This window comes from Haliotis cracherodii, unplaced genomic scaffold, assembly GCF_022045235.1.
Source record: "Haliotis cracherodii isolate W230 unplaced genomic scaffold, xgHalCrac1.p SCAF_6, whole genome shotgun sequence".
NCBI classification, from domain to species: Eukaryota; Metazoa; Mollusca; class Gastropoda; order Lepetellida; family Haliotidae; genus Haliotis; species Haliotis cracherodii.
In genome coordinates this window covers 69676569-69701342 of record NW_027266319.1, presented here as the reverse complement: position 1 = coordinate 69701342, position 24774 = coordinate 69676569, and the positions used below count along the sequence as shown (strand labels likewise).

At 42.8% G+C, this 24774-nt stretch overlaps 1 protein-coding gene across 2 annotated transcripts in view; it reads right to left on the bottom strand.

Moving 5' to 3' along the window:
* Window positions 1–8653: 8653 nt before the first annotated feature.
* LOC139445685 (protein Wnt-5a-like) overlaps window positions 8654–24774 on the bottom strand; it is an 85464-nt gene continuing 69343 nt past the window's right edge. For both annotated transcript variants that reach the window (XM_071226875.1, XM_071226874.1), the window contains one exon: window positions 8654–10603. In XM_071226875.1, the coding sequence (XP_071082976.1) occupies window positions 10142–10603 (462 nt within the window). In that variant the 3' untranslated portion in view covers window positions 8654–10141. The remainder of the gene's footprint in view (window positions 10604–24774) is intronic.

The following is a 24774-nucleotide window of genomic DNA, read 5'->3' as shown; positions in this document are numbered from 1 at the left end:
AGAGACTGTCTAACCTGATCTATGAACCACTTGGCAGAGACTGTCACACTGATCTATGCACCACTTGGCAGAGACTGTCTAACCTGATCTATGAACCACTTGGCAGAGACTGTCACACTGATCTATGCACCACTTGGCAGAGACTGTCACACTGATCTATGAACCACTTGGCAGAGACTGTCACACTGATCTATGCACTACTTGGCAGGTACAGTTACACTGATCTATGAACCACTTGGCAGAGACTGTTATTCCCCTCTATGAACCACCTGGCAGAGACTATCACAATAGGCTATGAACCAAGGGCGGTGCCTGTTATACTGATATGTGCACCACTTGCTAGAGACTGTTATACTGATCTATTAACCGCTTAGCAGAGACTGTTATACTGATCTATGCATCACTTGGCAGAGACTGTTATACTGATAATGAACCACTTGGCAGGGACTGTTATACTGATCTAAGAACAACTTGGCAGAGACTGTTATACTGATCTATGCACCACTTGGCAGAGACTGTTATACTGATCTATGAACAACTTTGCAGATACTGTCACACTCATCTATGCACCACTTGGCAGAGACTGTTATACTGATCTATACACCACTTTGCAGATACTGTCAAACTGATCTATGCATCACTTGGCAGAGACTGTTTAACTGATCTATGCACCACTTGGCAGAGTCTGTCACACTGATATATGCACTACTTGGCAAAGACTGTTAAACTGATCTATGAACCACTTGGCTGAGACTGTTACATTGATCTAAGAACCACTTGGCGGAGAGTGTTATACTGATCTAAGAACAACTTGGCAGGGACTGTTATACTGATCTAAGAACCACTTGGCAGAGACTGTTATACTAATCTAAGAATCACTTGCCTGAAACCGTTCTACTGAATTATAAAACACTTTGCAGACACAGACACACTGATCTATGAACCAATTGGTAGAGACTGCTATACTGACCTTTTCACCACTTGCTAGAGACTGCCACACTGATATATGCACTACTTGGCAAAGACTGTTAAACTGATCTATGAACCACTTGCTAGAGACTGCTCTACTGATCTATGAACCACATTGCAGAGACTGTCACACTGATCTATGCACCACTTGGCAGAGACTGTTATACTGATCTATGAACCACTTGGCAGAGACTGTTATACTGATCTATGAACCACTTTGCAGATACTGTCACACTGATCTATGAACCACTTGGCAGAGACTGTTATACTGATCTATGCACCACTTGGCAGAGACTGTTATACTGATCTATGAACCACCTTGATCTATAACTCACATTGATCTAAGCGCCACCATGCTTGGACTGACAAACTGATCTATGGACAATGCAGGAACTGGCAAACTGATCTATGCACAATGCAGGGACTGCTAAATCAGCCCACCACAGCTTTGTTAACCATCCCGACTACAATATCAACCGTCACCAGTAATACATCAGCCTCAATCACTACCATATGAACCCCAATACTACCTTCGTCTTCCTCATCTTTAATCTCCTCAGTCCCACACATAAGCCACGCCGACCAATACATCGTCTCCCACTCGTCTCTCCTTCACCGCCCTTGCGTAACACTGAAGCCATCGCTTTCCTCGAGTTTTTAGTGCTGACCCCATTTCCCTATTTGTAACATCGCTAAGACCTGTACCCAGTGGTACTATACAAAGCCTAATAGCTGTGAAGCCTTTTAAAACCAATTTCGGGTACATCATTTAGTCACAAAAATTCTCTTTCTGGCTAATAAAGCGCGCTGAATACCGGCTGGCGGTGCGGTCTTTGTGAACGTCCGACAAAGGGACGTGGCGTAGCTCGCCGATGGTTGGGAAACTTACCTGAAATACATCTAGGTCCAGGTACTGGGGGGAACAGAGGTTGTTTCTGTTCCTACAGCAGCTCCCATGTCGGTGTGTGTACAATGTGATTTGTATATAAAACAAGAATGTGGGAACAAGTAACACGGGGAGAAGGGGGAGTCGAACAGTTGCTGGTCACATCAGGGCGTATATGTTGGCACTGAGTACTGTGGAGCTCACAGAGTAAGCATATTACCTTGGGATTATCTTGGGTTAGATCAGCTGATCCTTGCGCGGCCAAGCGCCGTAACTCTGCACGGGAAACATTTTTAGCTCTTCACACTGTTGTTGACACTACTGTTGACACTGTTGATCACACTATAGTTGACACTGTTGATGACACTACTGTTGACACTGTTGATGAAGCTAATGTTCACACTACTGCTGTCAATACTGTCAACATCTGTATAGTACAGTTAATAGTCATGTTGACACTGCTATTGACACTGTTGTTGACACTACAGTTGACACTGTTGATGAAGCTACAGTTGACACTGTTGATGGCACTACAGTTAACACTGTTGATGAAGCTACAGTTGACACTGTTGATGACACTGCTATTGACACTGTTGATGAAGCTACAGTTGACACTGTTGATGGCCCTACAATTAACACTGTTGATGAAGCTAATGTTCACACTACTGTTGTCAATACTGTCAACATCTGTATAGTACAGTTAATAGTCATGTTCACACTACTATTGACACTGTTGTTGACACTGTTGTTGACACTACTGTTGAAACTGTGATAGTTAACATTGTCTCTCTACATGTGATAGTTAACATTGGCTGTAGATTAGTGACAGTTAACATTGTCTATCTATACGTAACTACGTAACAGTTAAAATTGTCTATCTATATTCGTGATAGATAACATTGTCTCTATATATACGTTACAGTTAACATTGTCTCTATATACGTAACAGTTAAAATTGTCTATCCATATTCGTGATACTTAATATTGTCTCAATATACGCGACAGTTAACATTGTCTCTCCACATGTGATAGGTAAAATTGTCTCTCTACACGTGATAGTTAACATTGTCTCTCTATGTAAGGGACAGTTACCAGTGTCTCTCTATATTTGTGATAGTTAACATTGTCAATTTATATACGTGATAGTTAACATTGTGTCTCTAAATGTGATAGTTAACATTTTCTCCCTATTTACGTGATTGTTAAATTTGACTCTCTATACGTGATAGTTAACATTGGCTCTCTCTACACGTGATAGTTAACTTTGTCTCTCTATATACGTGATAGATAACATTGTCTCTCTATCCGTGATAGTTAACTTTGCCTCTATATACGTGACAGGTAACGTTGTCTCAATATATGTGATAGTTAACATTGTCTCTCTCATCACGTGGTAGTTAGCATTGTCTCTCTATACGTGATAGTTAACATTGCTTCTCTCTATACATGATAGTTAACATTGTCTCTCTCAACACGTGGTAGTTAGCATTGTCTCTCTATACGTGATAGTTAACATTGCTTATCTCTATACATGATAGTTAACATTGTCTCTCTCAACACGTGGTAGTTGACATTGTTTCTCTAAATGTGATAGTTAACATTTTCTCCCTATTTACGTGATTGTTAAATTTGACTCTCTATACGTGATAGTTAACATTGTCTCTCTCAACACGTGGTAGTTAGCATTGTCTCTCTATACGTGATAGTTAACATTGTCTCTCTTCACATCATAGTTAACATTGTCTTTATATCTGTGTTAATTAACATTGTCTCTTTACGCGTGATAGATAACATTGCCCCTCTTTATACGTGATAGTTAACATTGTTTCTCTACATGTGATAGTTAACATTGTCTCTCTATACGTGATAGTTAACATTGTCTCTCTTCACATGATAGTTAACTTTGTCTCTCTATATACGTGATAGTTAACATTGTCTCTCTTCACATGATAGTTAACATTGTCTCTCTCAACACGTGGTAGTTAGCATCGTCTCTCTATACGTCATAGTTAACATTGTCTCTCTATACGTGATAGTTAACATTGTCTCTCTTCACATCATAGTTAACATTGTCTTTATATCTGCGTTAATTAACATTGTCTTTCTACGCGTGAAAGATAACATTGCCTCTATCTACGCGTGATAGTTAACAATGTTTCTCTACATGTGATTGTTAACATTGTCTCCCTGTTTACATGATTGTTCAATTTGTCTCTCTATTCATGATAGTTAACATTGGCTCTCTACACGTGATAGTTAACACTGTCTATCTATACGTGATAGTTAACACTGTCTATCTATACGTGATAGTTAACACTGTCTATCTATACGTGATAGTTAACACTGTCTATCTATACGTGATAGTTAACACTGTCTATCTATACGTGATAGTTAATACTGTCTATCTATACGTGATAGTTAACACTGTCTATCTATTCATGATTGTTAACACTGTCTATCTATACGTGATAGTTAACACTGTCTATCTATACGTGATAGTTAACACTGTCTATCTATACGTGATAGTTAACACTGTCTATCTATACGTGATGGTTAACATTGTCTATTTCTACGTGATAGTTGACATTGTCTATCTATACACGTGATAGTTAACGTTGTCTCTCTATCTACGTGACAGTTAACATTGACTATCTATATACATGATAGTTATTATTGTCTCTCTACACGTGATTGTTAACATTGTCTCTAAATACATCATATTGACATTGTCTCTATATACGTCATAGTTTACATGGTTTCGTTATACTCATAGTTAATATTGTCTCTATATACGTGATGGTTTACATGGTCTCTTAATAGGTGATGGTTTCACGTGGTCTCTTCACACATCATAGTTTATATGGTATCTTTATATGTCATAGTTTACATGGTCTCTTTATACGCGATAGTTTACATGGTCTTTTTATACGTCATAGTTTACATGGTCTCTTTATACGCGATAGTTTACATGGTCTCTTTATACATCATAGTTTACATGGTCTCTTTATACGCGATGGTTTACATGGTCTCTTATTACGTGAATAGTTTACATGGTCTCTATGTACGTGATGGTCTACAGGGTCTCTTTATACGTGATGGTTTACAGGGTCTCTTTATACGTCATAGTTTACATGGTCTCTTTATACGTGATGGTTTACAGGGTCTCTTTATACGTCATAGTTTACATGGTCTCTTTATACGTCATAGTTTACATGGTCTCTTTATATGTCATAGTTTACATTGTCTCTTTATACGACATAATTTACATGGTCTCTTTATACGTGATGGTTTACATGGTCTCTTTATACATAATAGTTCACATGGTCTCTTTATACGTCATAGTTTCCAGGGTCTCTTTATACGTCATAGTTTACCTGGTCTCTTTATACGTGATGGTTTACATGGTCTCTTTATACATCATAGTTTACATGGTCTCTATATACTTCATAGTTTACATGGTCTCTTTATATGTCATGGTTTACATGGTCTCTATGAACGTGATGGTTTACATGGTCTCTCTATACGTGGTGGTTTACATGGTCTCTATATACGTGATGGTTTACATGGTCTCTTTATACGTCATAGTTTACATGGTCTCTTTATACGTGATGGTTTACCTGGTCTCTTTATACATCATATTTTACCTGGTCTCTTTATACGTCATAGTTTACATGGTCTCTTAATACATCATAGTTTACATGGTCTCTATATACGTGATAGTTTACATGGTCTCTTTATACATCATAGTTTACATGGTCTCTTTATACGTGATGGTTTACATGGTCTCTTTATACATCATAATTTATATGGTCTCTTTATACATAATAATTCACATGGTCTCTTTATATGTCATAGTTTACAGGGTCTCTTTACACGTCATAGTTTACATGGTCTCTTTATACGTCATGGTTTACATGGTCCCTTTATACATCATAGTTTACATGGTCTATATATACTTCATAGTTTATATGGTCTCTTTATATGTCATGGTTCACATGGTCTCTATGTACGTGATGGTTTACATGGTCTCTCTATATGTGATGATTTACATGGTCTCTTTATACGTCATAGTTTACATGGTCTCTTTATACGTGACGGTTTACAGGGTCTCTTTATACATAATAGTTTACATGGTCTCTTTATACGTCATAGTTTACATGGTCTCTTTATATGTCATAGTTTACATGGTCTCTTTATACGTCATAGTTTACATGGTCTCTTTATACGTGATGGTTTACATGGTCTCTTTATACATAATAGTTTACATGGTCTCTTTATTCGTCATAGTTTACATGGTCTCTTTATACGTGATGGTTTACAGGGTCTCTTTATACATAATAGTTTACATGGTCTCTTTATACGTCATAGTTTACATGGTCTCTTTATATATCATAGTTCACATGGTCTCTATATACGTGATGGTTTACATGGTCTCTTTACACATCATAGTTTACATGGTCTCTTTATACATAATAGTTTACATGGTCTCTTTATACGTCATAGTTTACATGGTCTCTTTATACGTGATGGTTTACACGGTCTCTTTATACATAATAGTTTACATGGTCTCTTTATATGTCATAGTTTACATGGTCTCTTTATATGTCATAGTTGATATGGTCTCTTTATATGTCATAGTTTACATGGCCTCTTTATACGTCATAGTTTGCATGGCCTCTTTATATGTCATGGTTTACATGGTCTCTTTATACATGATGATTTACATGGTCTCTTTATACGTGATGGTTTACATGGTCTCTTTATACGTCATAGTTTGCATGGCCTCTTTATATGTCATGGTTTACATGGTCTCTTTATACGCGATAGTTTACCTGGTCTCTTTATACATGATGATTTACATGGTCTCTTTATACGTGATGGTTTACATGGTCTCTTTATACGTGATGGTTTACATTGTCTCTTTATACGTGATGGTTTACATGGTCTCTTTATACATCATAGTTTACATGGTCTCTATATACGTCATGGTTTACATTGTCTGTTTATACATCCATTTACTTGCACGTGAAGACCTGGAGCACTTACGGACTGTCTTGGTTGTGAACACATGATGAAGACTGGACGAAGTCTTTTTTTTTCACTTAAATTGTGAATCGTCGACTCTGCTGAAAACTATCACTCACTCACAGTAACTCTTGGACGGTGTAAACAGTAATGACTCACACAGTGACTCGTGGACGGTGTCAACAATCATCACTCACTCACTTGCTCACTAAGTGACACGTGTAAGATGTCAACAATAATCACTCCTTCCCACAGTGACTCACGGATGGCGTAAACAATAATCACTCACTCACACAGTAACTCGCGGACGGTGTAAACAATAATCACAATAAACTGTTTTTCCAACTTACACATCTGACGATTGAATCCAGTTCATTCTACAGTGTTGTTGTCCCCATCTTCCCGAGACAAGGGAGTTAACTGACAGTAAAAGTCCAGTTTTCACCCTTGCCGAACTAAGCTGGAATTTCTAGGCTCGATCGTATAGCCACCAGTCGCTATTACGAGTTATGTCCCTTTCATGTCCCTCCTGTTGACAAATCAAATTCCACCTCTCGTATCACTTGCTTCAAACAAAATCGCGGCGCCCAATCAAGACAATCTGATCTATAATTTAAATCTATATTGTGATAAAACGGGTCTAACTTCGCGAAGTGCATCAAATCACGAGGGCACCTTAATTAAAAACATGAAAAAATTTGGAAAATATCTGTTGACGCACAGTTGGCGGAATTTGGCAAATCCTGCAAATCGACCGAAACCTGCACGGCAGTTTATGACTTGGATGTCGATATCGTTACGCGATTTTGATTGGACTTTGCATAGACTCATTCGTCCTGCCAAAATAACTCCATAATTCCAGCCAAGTTCGGCAAGGGTGGAAACTGGACTTTTATAGTCACTTAACTCCCTTGCCTCGGGAAGATGTGCTGTCCTCGTTACGTCGACCTTCACCACAGAAAGATGACCCAACATACGGGTATCTGTAAAGCGTTTCTTAACGTGCATGGACACCCGTACACATGCACTGAAGATCATGCCACACTGAAACAAAATCACGACTCTCTTGTGTTCTAATAATTTATTTACATCTGAATGACTTACATACCCTGGTTTATTCAGACAACACCTTGCCGGGTGCAGCTGAGGTTTCGTAGTCTAAAAATAAATAAAATGACTGAATACAGTATTATGATAACCGAAATTAGCAATCACATTTATGCTAAAAAATCAACATGGTATATAGTAAAAAAATGATAACATTTCAAGAAATATATCTATTGTATGTAGTATTATGCTTGGTCTTATGCCCAGAATACATATTACACTCTACACAGGTCATTACCTTCAGGGTGTACACGTGAATATCGTTAAAAGAAATATTAACAGCCTCAATAAGACTCAATAAGAAAGAAATGCTAAAATGCGAAAATAGATCTCTTTTTCAACAACAAATATTCGGTTTAGCTGTGACGAAAACATCATCCTAATCCAATGAGGGAGATTAGGGTCACGTGACCTGTTCTCGTTCGGAAGTGCTATCCCTCGGTAGTATTGTACAAATTATCTATACACCACGTCTTACATGTACATAGTATACGTTACATGACCATGTGATCACCATAGCAACAGTAATAAACAACACAAACAGAGATGATTCTAAGACAGGACGTAATGCTGATGATGATGAACACATAGATAATATCATATCCGAACAAACATCAGGCATAACACTGCTTCCGTGAGTTCCAACTGGACAGAAAGTGGGAAACGCTGACGACTAACTTGTCATCCCGGCGCACAGGCGACAATCAGAACAAATTAAATGTTTGCAAAAATGCATTTGTTTGATTCTAACTATGCATGTTATGTGGTAGAGATATGAATCATATCCAGAGCAAGAAAAAATTATCCAATAAATATTTCAAATTGATACTGAAACTTCAGTGTGTGTCCGTTGTCACGCGATACGACTAACGGTAAGTACAATATTAAGGTTGGATGAATATATGGTGCCATGACGATACATTCAAATGATAAATGGGTCATAAATATAACCAAAATTATTTACAATTACGGAACCATATAACAAGACAGATCGCACAGTTACCATTGGACGTTGCTAGTGGCAGCTGAATTCACGGATCGAGACAACAATCCTTGCTAGTAATATGTACACTCAATTGACATAGAAAGCGCGTCACTACCTGTTTGTGTTCTCGTGAAAGGTTTGCGCAAATGTATGTAGACCAGTCGCAATGTTTAGTTTTTCACTCTATGTGTCTCATGGATCCGTGAACACTATTACAAGAGATTTCTACCTGAGAGAAACATAAACTAAATGCAATTATAACGTACGGCTAGAGACAAGCCAGATTAAACCGGGTAACCGGAATTAAGCCTGGATTAACCCTGTCCATGGTCTCCGGTAGGTATCTGCACGTGCTTCTGTCATGACGTAAACTGTTCACTGTATTTTGCTCTACAAATATATTACAAGGTAAATAAATATCTCGTACTTACTGATTACTGTCTTAACTATATACAAACAAACACTTCTCGCATTAATCACCTAGTAACGTTTGAAATAAGTTGATAATATTCTACAGCGTGGCAGTAATGCTCCTAAATGCCAGGAACCCGGATGTGCAGGTCTCTATGTACAAATTCAGCTCAAATTTACGGTGACTTCACTTTGCAGTGTGGAAGAACTACCAAATCGAAATTAATCAGCACTAGTTGAGGAACTGTTACATAAATTAGTTGTCAACAGCGACCATCGCCATCGTGACCTGTTGTTGTGTGGCATCTACTTTGAGTGTCGTTGTTTCCAATATAACGGCGGATTATGGTGAAGAGCGTCTCCTGGCTGTGTGAATGCCACTTGTCACCTGCCCTTTAATCCTTACATCACCGTGATTGTCACATCACTGCCAAAGTTACCGTATATAGCTTCCTCGTAGAGAAAGTAGTTCTGTTACCATGGCAACTTTGGGTTCTCCGCGGCTCATAAGTAACACAAACACGCTGTGCCTCGTCTGAGAAATGCAAGTCCCCATCGACAGAACGTTATATCCATACATGTAATCCTTGCTCAGATGGTGGTCCTTTTGGAAGATGTACAATATCCTCATTTTCTGATTGGTAAATTCTCTCGCATGTTTTCTTCTCCGTCACCCGGGCAATATGGGTGGACGCACTTTCTGTGGGGAGATCATTCAGTAGAGTCAATGACGTCATCCTCACGTCCCGATGACGTCATTATTTGCACGTGTGGACATCTACTATCCGCTCACATGTTTTACAGCGCACATAACAACACCAGTAAAATTTACAATGGCAACGCTCAACAAGTTTTCGTTTGAATGTGTTGTAGCCGCGTCCGCAACACAGAAGGTTACAACCATCCATTCCTTCGGAGTTTCTGTTGCATTCCCGGCCAATGGTTCCGAAGGATCCCGTTTCAGGATCCGACTTACAATAGTCGGGCGACTCGTCCAAATATATCACGTCTTCCCTCGAGGGGCGGTTATACCGTTTATTTTTGCGCACTAATTTTGTTCCCCTTTTGTTGAACTTGACCTCTGTTGCACCATCGTATCTATCTTTGAGACGGTCCCCCACTTCTCTGAAAGACGGCAGCTGTTGCCAACAGGTCTTCAAGCTACAGGAGCCGGACACGCCATGGCACTTGCACGCCACCTTGGCGTAGTTGTACACAGACTAGAAAAGAAAGAAAATAATTAATACTTCACATTTGTTTGACAAAGGGGCCGTATAAAAACAACAAACGTCATTAAATGATCATTCATTAACATCAAATTTGTCTCCTAAAATGTTCAACTGTAACCGACGCAATATCACATTCCGTGTGAAGGGATATTGGAAGAGGGCGCGACATATACTAATAGTCTTTCTCCACACTTGACTTGAAACAAAGCAAGCGAATGATCTGACTGGATTGGGAGTAATAGTTTTTCTTGTATAAAGAAACTGTAGCCGAAATCTAATTTTGGAAATGAGCTCAGGGCTGCATCGCCATAACGGAAATAGACAAAAATGTGTTTTCGGAGTCTGTTGCAAAAAAACTGTTAAAATGGAATTCGCAGTGTATCGGGCGATCGTCAGGGTTCACCAGCCATCTGCGCTTAACACCGTCCTTGCCAAGTCTGTGATGAAGTGTTATAAAAAGATGCACACCCAATGATCAGTACTGCACAACAGTCAGCAGATCTGCACAACAGTCTGCAGTGGTCGAGGACCAGACGCAAACTTTCAGAATGCTCCGCCTTCAGATAGACTTGCATTTGAACCGTTTAAACACACGTACTAACAGTGTTGTGTAACAGTATAAGTTAAAGGACTTGAAAAATACTAAAGTAAACTTAATGTGATTAAATAACGTCTTCGTAAGAAAGATCCATCATTTTCGGAATTCCTTCCTGTTTTCTCCGGAAAATGCCCACCCTGTATCGTATATCATTCACCATTTGATCTTTATTGTAGGAACATTTCTGGCATACCACAGTAGCGCCCAGTCTGCCAATCATGAAGTCCTTGGATTAATCTTACATGACAAGCTGGCGGCACCACACACTCAACGCGGATCACAGTTACCTACACCACCTACAGTTACCTGCACAATATACAGTTACCTGCACACTCTACAGTTACCTGCACAATCTACAGTTACCTGCACAATCTACAGTAACCTGCACAATCTACAGTTACCTGCACACTCTACAGTTACCTGCACATTCTACAGTAACCTTCACACTCTACAGTTACCCGCACACTCTACAGTTACCTGCACATTCTACAGTAACCTTCACACTCTACAGTTACATGCACGGTCTACAGTTACCTGCACACTCTACAGTTACCTGCACATTCTACAGTAACCTGCACGGTCTACAGTTACCTGCACAATCTACAGTTACCTGCATAATATACAGTTACCTGCACAATCTACAATTACCTGCACGATCAACAGTTACCTGCATAATATACAGTTTCCGACACAATCTACAAATCTTCATTAACCGCTACAGATTTCTGCTAAATGAATCTCAAGTTATTACCCTATGAAACTGTAGTACAAAAAGAATTATAAAATCTAACGCTTTCTATCAAAATAAACCATAAGCCCAAAGATGAAGCAAATTGAAATTGTTCAAATTCTTAACGGCGGTAGTTCGATCGTAAAAACATCTAACGGAACCCTTTTTCACCCCGAAACGCTGATAACATGAATGATAAACGTCCCGGAGTAATTTCCCTTTCTTTTAGCAACTCTGGTCCTATCAGATAACGACTAAACCCAAGTAAACGAGACTCAGTTGGTACGTACGTTTGCGTTTTATGACCAACCGCTTAACGGCGTACAATAAAGCTGACGTGAAACCCTAGCACATCTTGATAATGACTAAGAGTGCATATGGGTAGATATTAATGAGTGTACATAGACTGAAATTACTCTAAGTAATGTTATCGCTTCTATAAAATTTGAACTACCAGGAAAAGGTCGTGAGGGTGAATTATAATGCATGTTTTCATCTCTCAAGTGCTATTCACGACCAAAAATATAAGACCGACTGATTGACTTCCCGTCTTTTGATATATCGCTGAACGTTAGCAGAGAAAAGGCATGTCTTTGTGCGCAAGGCTCAACTGCCGTAAACCTTTACGATATCCGCAATTGAATGTCGTACCATCTATTCAAAATCCGGGGTCAAATAGGTAGATGTATTGCCAAAAGAATGAATAAGGTCTCACATATATGGCTTGTTTGGTTGATTATGGGTCATGAAGGTTCAATGTTTCCTTTCCATGATGACGGCGCCAGACCGGCGTACGGCAATACGCTCATTTCGAATGGGAAAGGAAGTATTCGGGTATTTCTCCTCTTATTAATGGACTAATATATATAAAGATTTTCATATCAAAATGATTGATAGTTGAACTCGGACTTGAATCCTTATCAAACGTTCATTACAGTTGTATGGATAAAAGGGTCTTCTCACTGCGTGTCAGCTGGGAGTGTATCCCTATCAAACGTTCAATACAGTTGTATGGATAAAAGGGTCTTCTCACTGTAGTGTCAGTGCTGGCAGACATCAATGGCGGTGCCACATTTAACATTGATGGGTGTGACCAGCTTTATAATTATTTGCATCTAAACAAATACAGTGTCGGTTTTAGAGTGTTCAATTGACATGAGATCAAGTTAGTATTCGAGTGATGATATGTCGAGAGAGAATTACACTGATATACAGAGCTTCAAGAGAGCAATAAGTTCATCAATGATGAAGATGTACCTATCCACTACACATTCATGAGTTCCATGATGACAGAGATAAGTGCCTTGACGACATTGAACTAACTACCCGTGAAGATCCGGGGTGGAATAGGTCTTCCGCAACCCATGCTTGCCATAAAAGACGACTGTGATGACTTGGTTGATGCATATCACCGAATCCTAATTGCGTAGATCAGTGCCCAGGTCATGGTCCAGACTCGATTAATTACAGATCGCCGTCATATAGCTGGAATATTGTCGCGATATCGAACTTTGGCATCCATGCCACGTGACTTGTCAGCAAGGCTTTCAGAATGTGGCATCATGGTATACGGGAGACGCAACAGCTGTCACGTGACCGTTATTATAAGTTATCTGTCATGCATTACATTTATGGGTTTGCACTAGGCTGCTCGCGGTGCAGTACTGAAGGACTGACTCACGTCCTGGCGCCACAGCTGGATCACATTCAAACATCGACATACTATTTTGCCTTCCATTGAAGCGTAGATTACTCTGTCATCGAATAAAACACATCATAAGACCTTTTTTCGATTCGGCTATATCAAACCTGATACACCAAACTGCTCAATATACCCTACTGTTTGATACAACCGACTGTTCGATACATCCAACTGTACGATATATCCGATTGTTCGATACTTCAGACAGTTCGATATATCCGACTGTTCGACACACCAGTCTGTTCGATACACCAGACTGTTCGGAATACCCGGTCTGACTCCTGAATACCGGGTGTGTACACCTCCGTAGTGTTTTAGAAAGGTGCATGGAGACAGAATGAAGCCGCATCATATGTGTATTCTGTAGTATGACAACATACCCCAGACCCTGGGATTTCGTCGCATTTTACGACTGGTAACTACACACAAAACATCAACATCTGGTCAGCTGAGATGCCTGGGTGACGCAAACGGTTCTATTCTGCCTCAGCTGGCGCCAGAGAAGGAAGTTTCCCCTCCTAGTCACGTCCACATCACGCCGTGACAAGGGGCGGTAACTCTTTCACTTCCGTGCCATCACTACAGCAACTTGCTGAAACTGCAGTCCTGGGCCCCGTTCCTCAAAGCAGTCTTAGCACTAACGTGATCGTAAGTCCCATACTTTAACATAGGCTTACGATCATTGTAGCGCTAAGATCGCTTTGAGGAACGAGGCCCTGATACTGATCTGAAATCTCGTTCTGACACAGGAGCGGTAACTCAGGATTCTCGAAAGTCTGATTCAGGGGCGGTTACTCAGGATTCTCGATAGTCTGACACAGGGGCGGTAATACGTGAAGGCGGTGGAGAATATTCAATGTAATATGTGAAGTCAGTGGAGAATACAAAATGTAATATGTAAAGGCGGTAGGGAATTTGTTATGTAATATGTAATATGTCATGCAACATGTGAGGATACAGAGACTATGTAATGTAACACGTGGAGGAGATAGAGACTATGTAATGTAACACGTGGAGGAGATAGAGACTATGTAATGTAACACGTGGAGGAGATAGAGACTATGTAATGTAACACGGGGAGGAGATAGAGACCATGTAATGTAACACGTGGACGAGATAGAGACCATGTAATGCAACACGTGGAGGAGATAGAGACCATGTAATGTAACACGTGGAGGAGATAGAGACCATGTAATGTAACACGTGGAGGAGATAGAGACTATGTAATGCAACACGTGGAGGAGATAGAGACCATGTAATGTAACACGTGGAGGAGATAGAGACCATGTAATGTAACCCGTGGAGGAGATAGAGACCATGTAATGTAACACGGGGAGGAGATAGAGACTATGTAATGTAACACGCGAAGGAGATAGAGACTATGTAATGTAACACGCGAAGGAGATAGAGACTATGTAATGTAACACGCGAAGGAGATAGAGACTATGTAATGTAACACGCGAAGGAGATAGAGACTATGTAATGTAACACGGGGAGGAGATAGAGACTATGTAATGTAACACGGGGAGGAGATAGAGACTATGTAATGTAACACGGGGAGGAGATAGAGACTATGTAATGTAACACGGGGAGGAGATAGAGACCATGTAATGTAACACGCGAAGGAGATAGAGACCATGTAATGTAACACGGGGAGGAGATAGAGACTATGTAATGTAACACGCGGAGGAGATAGAGACCATGTAATGTAACACGGGGAGGAGATAGAGACTATGTAATGTAACACGGGGAGGAGATAGAGACCATGTAATGTAACACGCGAAGGAGATAGAGACCATGTAATGTAACACGGGGAGGAGATAGAGACTATGTAATGTAACACGCGGAGGAGATAGAGACCATGTAATGTAACACGGGGAGGAGATAGAGACTATGTAATGTAACACGGGGAGGAGATAGAGACCATGTAATGTAACACGCGAAGGAGATAGAGACCATGTAATGTAACACGCGAAGGAGATAGAGACCATGTAATGTAACACGCGGAGGAGATAGAGACCATGTAATGTAACACGGGGAGGAGATAGAGACTATGTAATGTAACACGGGGAGGAGATAGAGACCATGTAATGTAACACGCGAAGGAGATAGAGACCATGTAATGTAACACGGGGAGGAGATAGAGACTATGTAATGTAACACGCGGAGGAGATAGAGACCATGTAATGTAACACGGGAAGGAGATAGAGACTATGTAATGTAACACGCGGAAAGGGCATTATTTCATGTAACACGTTGAGGAGGTGGAAGGTGTCAAGTGAGAACATGATCAGTTACCTCAGGTCAATGCTATTCATTATGTCTGGGACAGTTCTGTCAAAAACATTTCACTTTCACAGACTCAAAAGCTGCGAATTTGTCATAATTCATTCACACAATTACATGTTATTGCCTTAAACGTTCGGTTCAGCCTCGTAATTTATAGACCGTACATGACATCTTCCGCGGGCTGATTGACATTTCCTTAGGACAGGGCTGGATGACGTGTGACACAGTATAGCCCTTGTGTGAGAGACGGTGTGATGGGGACGTGTGACATAGTATAGCCCTTGTGTGAGAGACAGTGTGATATGGACGTGTGGCACAGTATAGCCCTTGTGTGAGAGGCGGTGTGATGGGGACGTGTGACATAGTATAGCCCTTGTGTGAGAGACAGTGTGATATGGACGTGTGACATAGTATAGCCCTTGTGTGAGAGACGGTGTGTTTGGGACGCGTGACATAGTATAGTCCTTGTGTGAGAGACAGTGTGTTTGGGACGCGTAACATGGTATAGCCCTTGTCTGAGAGTCAGTGTGGTGGGAGAGATATGACATAGTATAGCCCTTGTGTGAGAGGCGGGGTGATGGGGACGTGTGACATAGTATAGCCCTTGTGTGAGAGGCGGGGTGATGGGAACGCGTGACATAGTATAGCCCTTGTGTGAGAGACGGTGTGATGGGGACGTGTGACATAGTATAGCCCTTGTGTGAGAGACGGTGTGGTGGGAGAGATATGACATAGTATAGCCCTTGTGTGAGAGACGGTGTGATGGGGACGTGTGACATAGTATAGCCCTTGTGTGAGAGACAGTGTGGTGGGAGAGATATGACATAGTATAGCCCTTGTGTGAGAGACGGTGTGGTGGGGGAGATATGACATAGTATAGCCCTTGTGTGAGAGTCAGTGTGGTGGGAGAGATATGACATAGTATAGTCCTTGTGTGAGAGACGGTGTGGTGGGAGAGATATGACATAGTATAGCCCTTGTGTGAGAGACGGTGTGATGGGGACGCGTGACATAGTATAGCCCTTGTGTGAGAGGCGGTGTGATATGGACGTGTGGCAGCCCCCCCAAACGGAAGATGAAAACCTACCTCCATCCATCTGCGACATTATAGCTGGTGTACAACATGCAATTACACATACACCTGCAACATTATAGCTGGTGTGCAACATGCAATTACACATACACCTGCAACATTATAGTTGGTGTGCAACATGCAATTACACATACACCTGCAACATTATAGCTGGTGTACAACATGCAATTACACATACACCTGCGACATCTTGAACTTGACTTCTTCGCGCAACTCTATTACACGTTATCTAACCTTTTAGAAAATGATACCCTGCGTGAACAATTAAGACGTGTTTGACATCCACCTCAGTTCCTTATCAACTAGGCACACGTTGTGAAAATACTGTTGCTTCCCAAAGAGGGCAAACACGATCAGCGAATCATCAACACCACGGAAAGACTTTACACATTCTTTGGCATTATACAGCCTGCGAATTGAGCGTCTCATACGCTGGGGTAGAGGTTGAATACAGAGCACATAAGTCTACTGGGTATGGGGTCTGTTCGGACGGTGTGTGTCCCCACTCTGGGATGGGGGTGACCCTGCAGGGGTGGGAGTGGCTTAACGCATGGCAGTCAGGGTAAAACTCTGTTCTGTGTAACCGATCATTCACTCCGCCCGACCTCGTCGTATCCCATTAGGAAAGTATTGGGCATCATGTGATTATTCGACATGGACAGTACTACGAAACGATATGTGATTATCCGGAGTGCATGGTACCGCACAATGTACCGACCTGTGATTACAGACACACACACGCCAGAAGGGCCTACCACCCTTTACTTCGAGATTTGTACTTCACTTGATTCGCACCCCAGTTTTTTTTGTCACTCCAAATTTCTTTCAAATTCTCTTAACAGCATTTTACACTGGAGCTCCAAACTTCTCTCCTTGTATTCTTGAGTGAAATGAAGTTTAAATCCCTGTCACTGCGTCGTCTATAGATCGCTGCGGCAGGGACCGGCAACATTGTGCCTACCCGAAAGGCCTTTTCAGCCGTGGAGTGTTTGCCGCACTGTATTAAGCAGTCTGGGCATTGTGAGGCGAATAAAGAAGCCCACCGCAGCCTCTTGCTACAGCCAGCCTCCTAACGTGCCCGCGACTTCAACAGAAAGCCTATTGAGCCGCTAGTCAATGCCCTAAACTAAATAGAGTTGGGGCAATTCATTGGGGTGGAATGGTTCAAAATGAAACTAACCGACTCCTGTCCTGTGGCGTTCAAAAGTCTTATTGCTTGCGGTGGTTGAGGGTGACTTTAGGACTCTTTTTATAAAATATAGAGGTGTCAGTCTGTCATTCATTGGCAAGGTTTTCTCTCGGAATCTGGGTTTTCCTATGTGACTAAGGAGGCAGAAGTGCCTTCACTCTATCCTTAAGGAGTTGGCGTTTAGCGCTGTATGGCTACGAGACATTTGAATGAAGGAAATGACTTTTCAATCTAGTTTTTGTTGCCCGCTCACACTTTGACAGTATTGTTGACAGGGTGTTCGACAGTTGAGATGCGTCATTGTGATCATTTCTTGACCATAAACATAGAATTGTTCAGCGTTACATAACCTAGAAGTCCCAGACCGAGCACGCGGCAACCCCACCAACATATAACTGTTTAGGTTTAGGCCAACTGTCTCACTACCAACATATAACTGTTTAGTTGACGCCTAAAACACAAAGGATGTCAATTGTTTCATTTCCAACATATAACTGCTAAGTTGACGCCTAAAACACAAAGGATGTCAATTGTTTCATTTCCAACATATAACTGCTAAGTTGACGCCTAAAACACAGAGGATGTCAATTGTTTCATTACCAACATATAACTGTTTAGTTGACGCCTAAAACACAAAGGATGTCAATTGTTTCATTTCCAACATATAACTGCTAAGTTGACGCCTAAAACACAGAGGATGTCAACTGTTTCATTACCAACATATAATCAACGCGATGGATCTGGGAGAAATCACACGACGCGTTTTTCAATCCATTTTAAAACTCGTGGAATGGGAAAATGCTCATAAGTTTTGGGACACAGTATGACAGCTGTGTAACGGGACAACGTTCATCTGCCTAGCGAGCAGCATGGCCAACATGCATTGTACGGTAGACATGCGGGGCCTTCTCGATCAGCGACTCTGAATAACGCCGGCCCGTGTTTTGTTTGATATGATGTCCCACTCATATTATATATTACTCTCGAACCAAATCAGTTTCAATACTTTTGGGACTTTTATCGTCCCATCACATGCATTTAGGTCTTTCAAACGTGTGAACATTCAACCTTGACGAGCTAATGTTCGGCCTTAGTGAGATCTCCCAAATGGGTGGTCAGCGATCGACCTGATAAGTACAGATACTGATTCGTGGACGGTACGCCTGGTCAGTGCAATAGATCAAACACTGCGGCGTAATAACAATAGTCAGAAGTGGCTGCCCCAGTATAAATATGTCCAGATTGGTTTGTAAAAAGGGTCAAAATTTGGAGCATTGTCCGGAGATGCCAATCCGGCTATTGCTGACCCCAAGATAACATCAAGTATGGCAAAAGCAGTCTGTTTGCCCCTCACTGTTCCCGGATCATTGACAGTTGGTCCCATATCGTAAATACTTTACCATTATCAAAGGAGGCGTAATGAGATAATTTCATCCTCGGCCTCTGATGGCGTTTAAGAGATATCCGCGGTTTGTTTTAAATGTCAGTTGGAGCTGACACGTGTGGATCATTGGTTCTCGGCATCATCCCAAATACTAAAATCAAAACAGATTGTAGGGCGTCTCTGTGTGCGCTGTAACCGCTGTACCCTGTGTGAGGCGTCACTGTGTGCGATGTACCCTGTGTGAGGCGTCACTGTGTGCGCTGTACCCGCTGTACCCTGTGTGAGGCGTCAATTTGTGCGCTGTACCCGCTGTACCCTGTGTGAGGCGTCAATTTGTGCGCTGTGCCCGCTGTACCCTGTGTGAGGCGTCACTTTGTGCGCTGTGCCCGTTGTAACAGGCTGTGGGGTCGGCACTTCTGCGTTGTAATAGGCTGTTGGGTGTCACTCTTTGCGATGTACGCGTTGTAACAGTCTGTGGGGCGTCACCTTGTGCGATGCACCCGCTGTAACAGTCTGTGGGGTGCGTCACTCTGTGCGATGTACCCGCTGAAACAGTCTGTGGGGCGTCACTCTGTGCGCTGTACCCGCTGTAACAGTCTGTGGGGCGTCACTCTGTGCGCTGCGCTGTAACAGTCTATGGGGCGTCACTTTGTGCGCTGTACCTGCTGTAACAGTCTGTGGGGCGTCACTTAGTGCGATGCACCCGCTGAAACAGGCTGTGGGGCGTCACTCTGTGAGCTGTGCGCTGTACCCGCTGTAACAGTCTGTGGGGCGTCACTTTGTACGATACACCCGTTGTAACAGGCTGTTGGGCGTCTTTTTGTGCGCTGTACCCACTGTAACAGTCTGTGGAGCGTCGCTCTGTGCGATGTACCCGCTGTAACAGTCTGTGGGGAGTCACTCTGTGCGATGTACCCGCTGTAAAAGGCTGTGCGGCGTCACTCTGTGCGATGTACCCGCCGTAACAGTCTGTGGGGCGTCACTCTGTGCGCTGTACCCGTTGCAACAAGCTGTGGGGGCGTCACTTTGTGCGCTGTGCCCGTTGTAATAGGCTGTTGGGTGTCACTCTGTGCGATGTATGCGTTGTAACAGGCTGTGGGGCGTCACTGTGTACGCTGTACCCGTTGTAACAGGCTGTGGGGCGTCACTTAGTGCGATGCACCCGCTGAAACAGACTGTGGGGCGTCACTCTGTGAGCTGTGCGCTGTACCCGCTGTAACAGGTTGTGGGGCGTCACTGTGTGCGCTGTACCCGCTGTACCCTGTGGGGACGTCACTTTGTGCGCTGTACCTGCTGTAACAGTCTGTGGGGCGTCACTTTGTGCGCTGTACCCGCTGAAACAGGCTGTGAGGCGTCACTCTGTCCGATGTACCTGCTGTAACAGGCTGTGGGGCGTCACTCTGTGCGCTGTACCCGTTGTAACAGTCTGTGGGGCGTCACTCAGTGCGCTGTACCCGCTGTAACAGGCTGTGGGGCGTCACTCTGTGCGATGTACCCGTTGCAACAGTCTGTGGGGCGTCACTTTGTGCGCTGTACCCGTTGTAACAGGCTGTTGGGCGTCACTGTGTACGATACACCCGTTGTAACAGGCTGTGGGGCGTCTTTTTGTGCGCTGTACCCGCTGTAACAGTCTGTGGAGCGTCACTCTGTGCGATGTATCCGCTGTAACAGTCTGTGGAGCGTCACTCAGTGCGCTGTACCCGCTGTAACAAGCTGTGGGGCGTCACTCTGTCCGATGTACCCGCTGTAACAGGCTGTGGGGCGTCACTTTGTGCGCTGTACCCGTTGTAACAGGCTGTGGGGCGTCACTTTGTGCGCTGTACCCGCTGTAACAAGCTGTGGGGCGTCACTCTGTGCGATGTACCCGTTGCAACAAGCTGTGGGGCGTCACTCTGTGCGATGTACCCGTTGCAACAAGCTGTGGGGCGTCACTCTGTGCGATGTACCTGTTGCAACAAGCTGTGGGGCGTCACTCTGTGCGATGTACCCGCTGTAACAGGCGATGCACGCCATAACTGCGAGATCACCTCCCGATAATTTCTCTCAGTTTTTTCTGACAAAAATAATTCCACTCTGCCCTGTTACTCGCTACTGTGGATAAATTGTCGGAGCACGTGACGCACATGATGCAGCTGTTACCGCCGCTTCCTATCAAACAGGTGTGGCCTTGAAGTTAAAGTGCTCGTTACACCTAAGATCGTGGTTCGAATCCACATAGGGTCACAATGTGTGACCCTCTCTACGCTGATATTCACACCATCCTTCAACAGCCTCCGTGGTTTTGGGGAAAGCGCCCAGAGAGCAGCAGAAGGTCGGTGTTTCGATCCGCTGAACCAAAATACGTTTGAAGATGGTAGCGACAATTGGCATTAAGGGGCTTAAACAAGGGCTGGTCGGCTCGGATTCCGCCATACTGTGTCTGAGCTGGGCATCTATGTTAATACTCGACGTGGCATCTCCGTAGGCAAGTACTCTGAAACCTGCGTTAGTCCGGACTAATTCACGCACACACACGAACACACACGCACGCGCACACACACACACACACACACACACACACACACACACACACACGCACGCACGCACGCACGCACGCACGCACATACACACACACACACACACACACACACACTTGCATGTAGACACGTGCATGTAGACACGTGCAAGAAGGTCGCAAAATTTTAGTCTAAAGACCCAGACTGAAATGTAGTCCAAGAAATTAATTTATCTTATTCAAAAATATATATCTACCAAATAAGCAAAATAAAATCCAAATCGAACCCAGAGCAGTCCTTGATTTCAAACCTGAGGCAATCTGGCCAAATCATTCTAGACTTGAGTTGGACTCTTTTTTCAATTTATTCGCTTGGGTCTGAAACAAGTACAGCCCATGCAAATCTATACTAGTGGGCAAGTCTCGATTACTGCAGAGAGCCTCTGGGCTCCTTTAAGTATATTTTATAACGACAATTAAACAACTGTTTTTTTCCTATAAAATATGTTAATTTTAGTGACTAGACGTTAGTCTACTTGACCACCTCTAGTCCTCAGTATTTACCACGTTTCTACGGACACAATGTCTGCTTCCAATGTATTTTTCTTTCCGTTACTTGCTACATTAAACCATTGCGCAACGGGCTGAAAAACCCTGTCAAATTCCCTCCTCGATTTACCCCGCACATCTCAAATTGCGCGAGACGTGAGAGCACCCGTTCAGGCGACGGCCTCGCTGAATTAAAGGTCATCTTGCGTTATTAATGGGAGCCCTTACCCCCAATACACGGTGCGCGTCGCCTGGTGCCAGATGCATTGTGGGTATGGCAGGACATTTCTTTCACTGTCAGACGAAGAAAACCCAATGTCCCTCAAATGTAAGGCAATATTTCATACTCTTCGTCACTTACTTAGCAAATTGATGTCCGACTGGAATTACATCGGAGAAGCAGTCGGAGTGTCGGATTGCACACGGTATAGAAGGTTATGTCAAAGACGGTAACTAACCATGAAGAGAAACCTTAAACACGAAATGTTTCATTATAATCTTAAAGCGCTACTGCCGCCCTCGGGCACTGGATGGGCATTATCCATATCTGCAGGCAGGACAAATACTTCTACTTCGGGATTGTTTTCCAACATCCACCAGAGAAGGAAACAAGACCAGTCAACCCTGCTTGTAAAAAGTGTAAATGAGTGATTTACACAATCGTACGTACCCCATATATAACAATAGACTGACTTAAAGCTTGAAATGTCTACCACCGGACTGGCTAGAAGCTTGTACCGTCTAATCATACACTGACTAGAAGCTTGTACCCTCTAACAATAGACTGAAAGAAGTTTACCGCCTAACAATAGACTGGCTAGAAGCTTGTACCGCCTAACAATGGAATGGCTAAAAGCTTGTACTCTCTAACAATAGACTGACTAGACGCTTGTACCCTCTAGAAATTGACTGGCGATAAGACTTTACCGCCTAACAATGGAATGGCGAGAAGTTTTTTTACCTCTAACAATGGACTGGCTAGAAATTTGTACTGCCTAACAATGGAATGGCTAGAAATCTGTACCGCCTGACAGTAGACTGGCTTGAAGCTTGGCCTGATACAAATGAGCCGATGGAAGACAAAAAAGGCACATGTTCGACCTAGCTCGAATATATTCGGCCTAATATATTATTTAGTGGGTGGATCTCCACCAAACTTTCCATTCACCTTGTGATAATACGAGTACACATGAGGCCGCGGTCTCACCTTACCCCAGCAGGGTTTGACACGTTCAAATATACAGAAGTTGTTTTTTTCTGGAGAATATAACAGTCAGAGAGCGATCCGCTGGGCAAGCCGCTGAAAGTGCATTCTCGTAACATATTAAAGTTTTATCAAACATTCAAGGATAACGGGGGACAACAAGTGATAAAATATTAACCGAACGCTTAAGACCGACAATAAACGCTCCTGTTAAAGACGCAGTAAGGCGTCACGTGATGGATATTGTTGCAAGGATGGAGAGGAGGTACCATCGGAGGCTGCTCGTTAAGATGCCATGGCTTTTATGTTCCGGAACAAAATTAATTAATGAACATCTGTGTATCATCATCGATAGCTTATGCGTGGTATCTATACTGTATGACACAGACAACATGGATGCTGGACTTGATTGTATTAGGAAATCTGTTGGCGTGTTCGTCATGACTAAACCAAGCCATCAGTGTGTATGGTCTATAAGGATGACCATACGACACAGAGGGCTGTTCATACGCAGCTAACCGGACCAGTCACTCCCAACCCGTCACAATGAACACTAATGTTGGCCCATCCTTGGAGGTCAGACCTGCGCGACGCACTACCGGCATCAGTGCGTCATCCGGGACCTCTTCATCTCACGTGATACAGGAACCGGAACCGGAAGACACTGCAAGAACACTCTGGGTTTAACATCACTGTTCGATGTCATGCATCAGCCTGCTCCATCATCTGATACAACAGATGCGCTACCAGATGACCTTCCGGGTCGTCCTTTTATCTGTCCGACGTTACGTGATCAGCTTGCCTCCGACTATGTTAACAATAACTATAGCATAGAAATATAAAATCACAAGAGAAGGTCCTTCAATGAAGACTTCGACGTGTTTATGGAAGTAATGAGACCCGTTCCTGATTAGACCTTGTTCTACATTC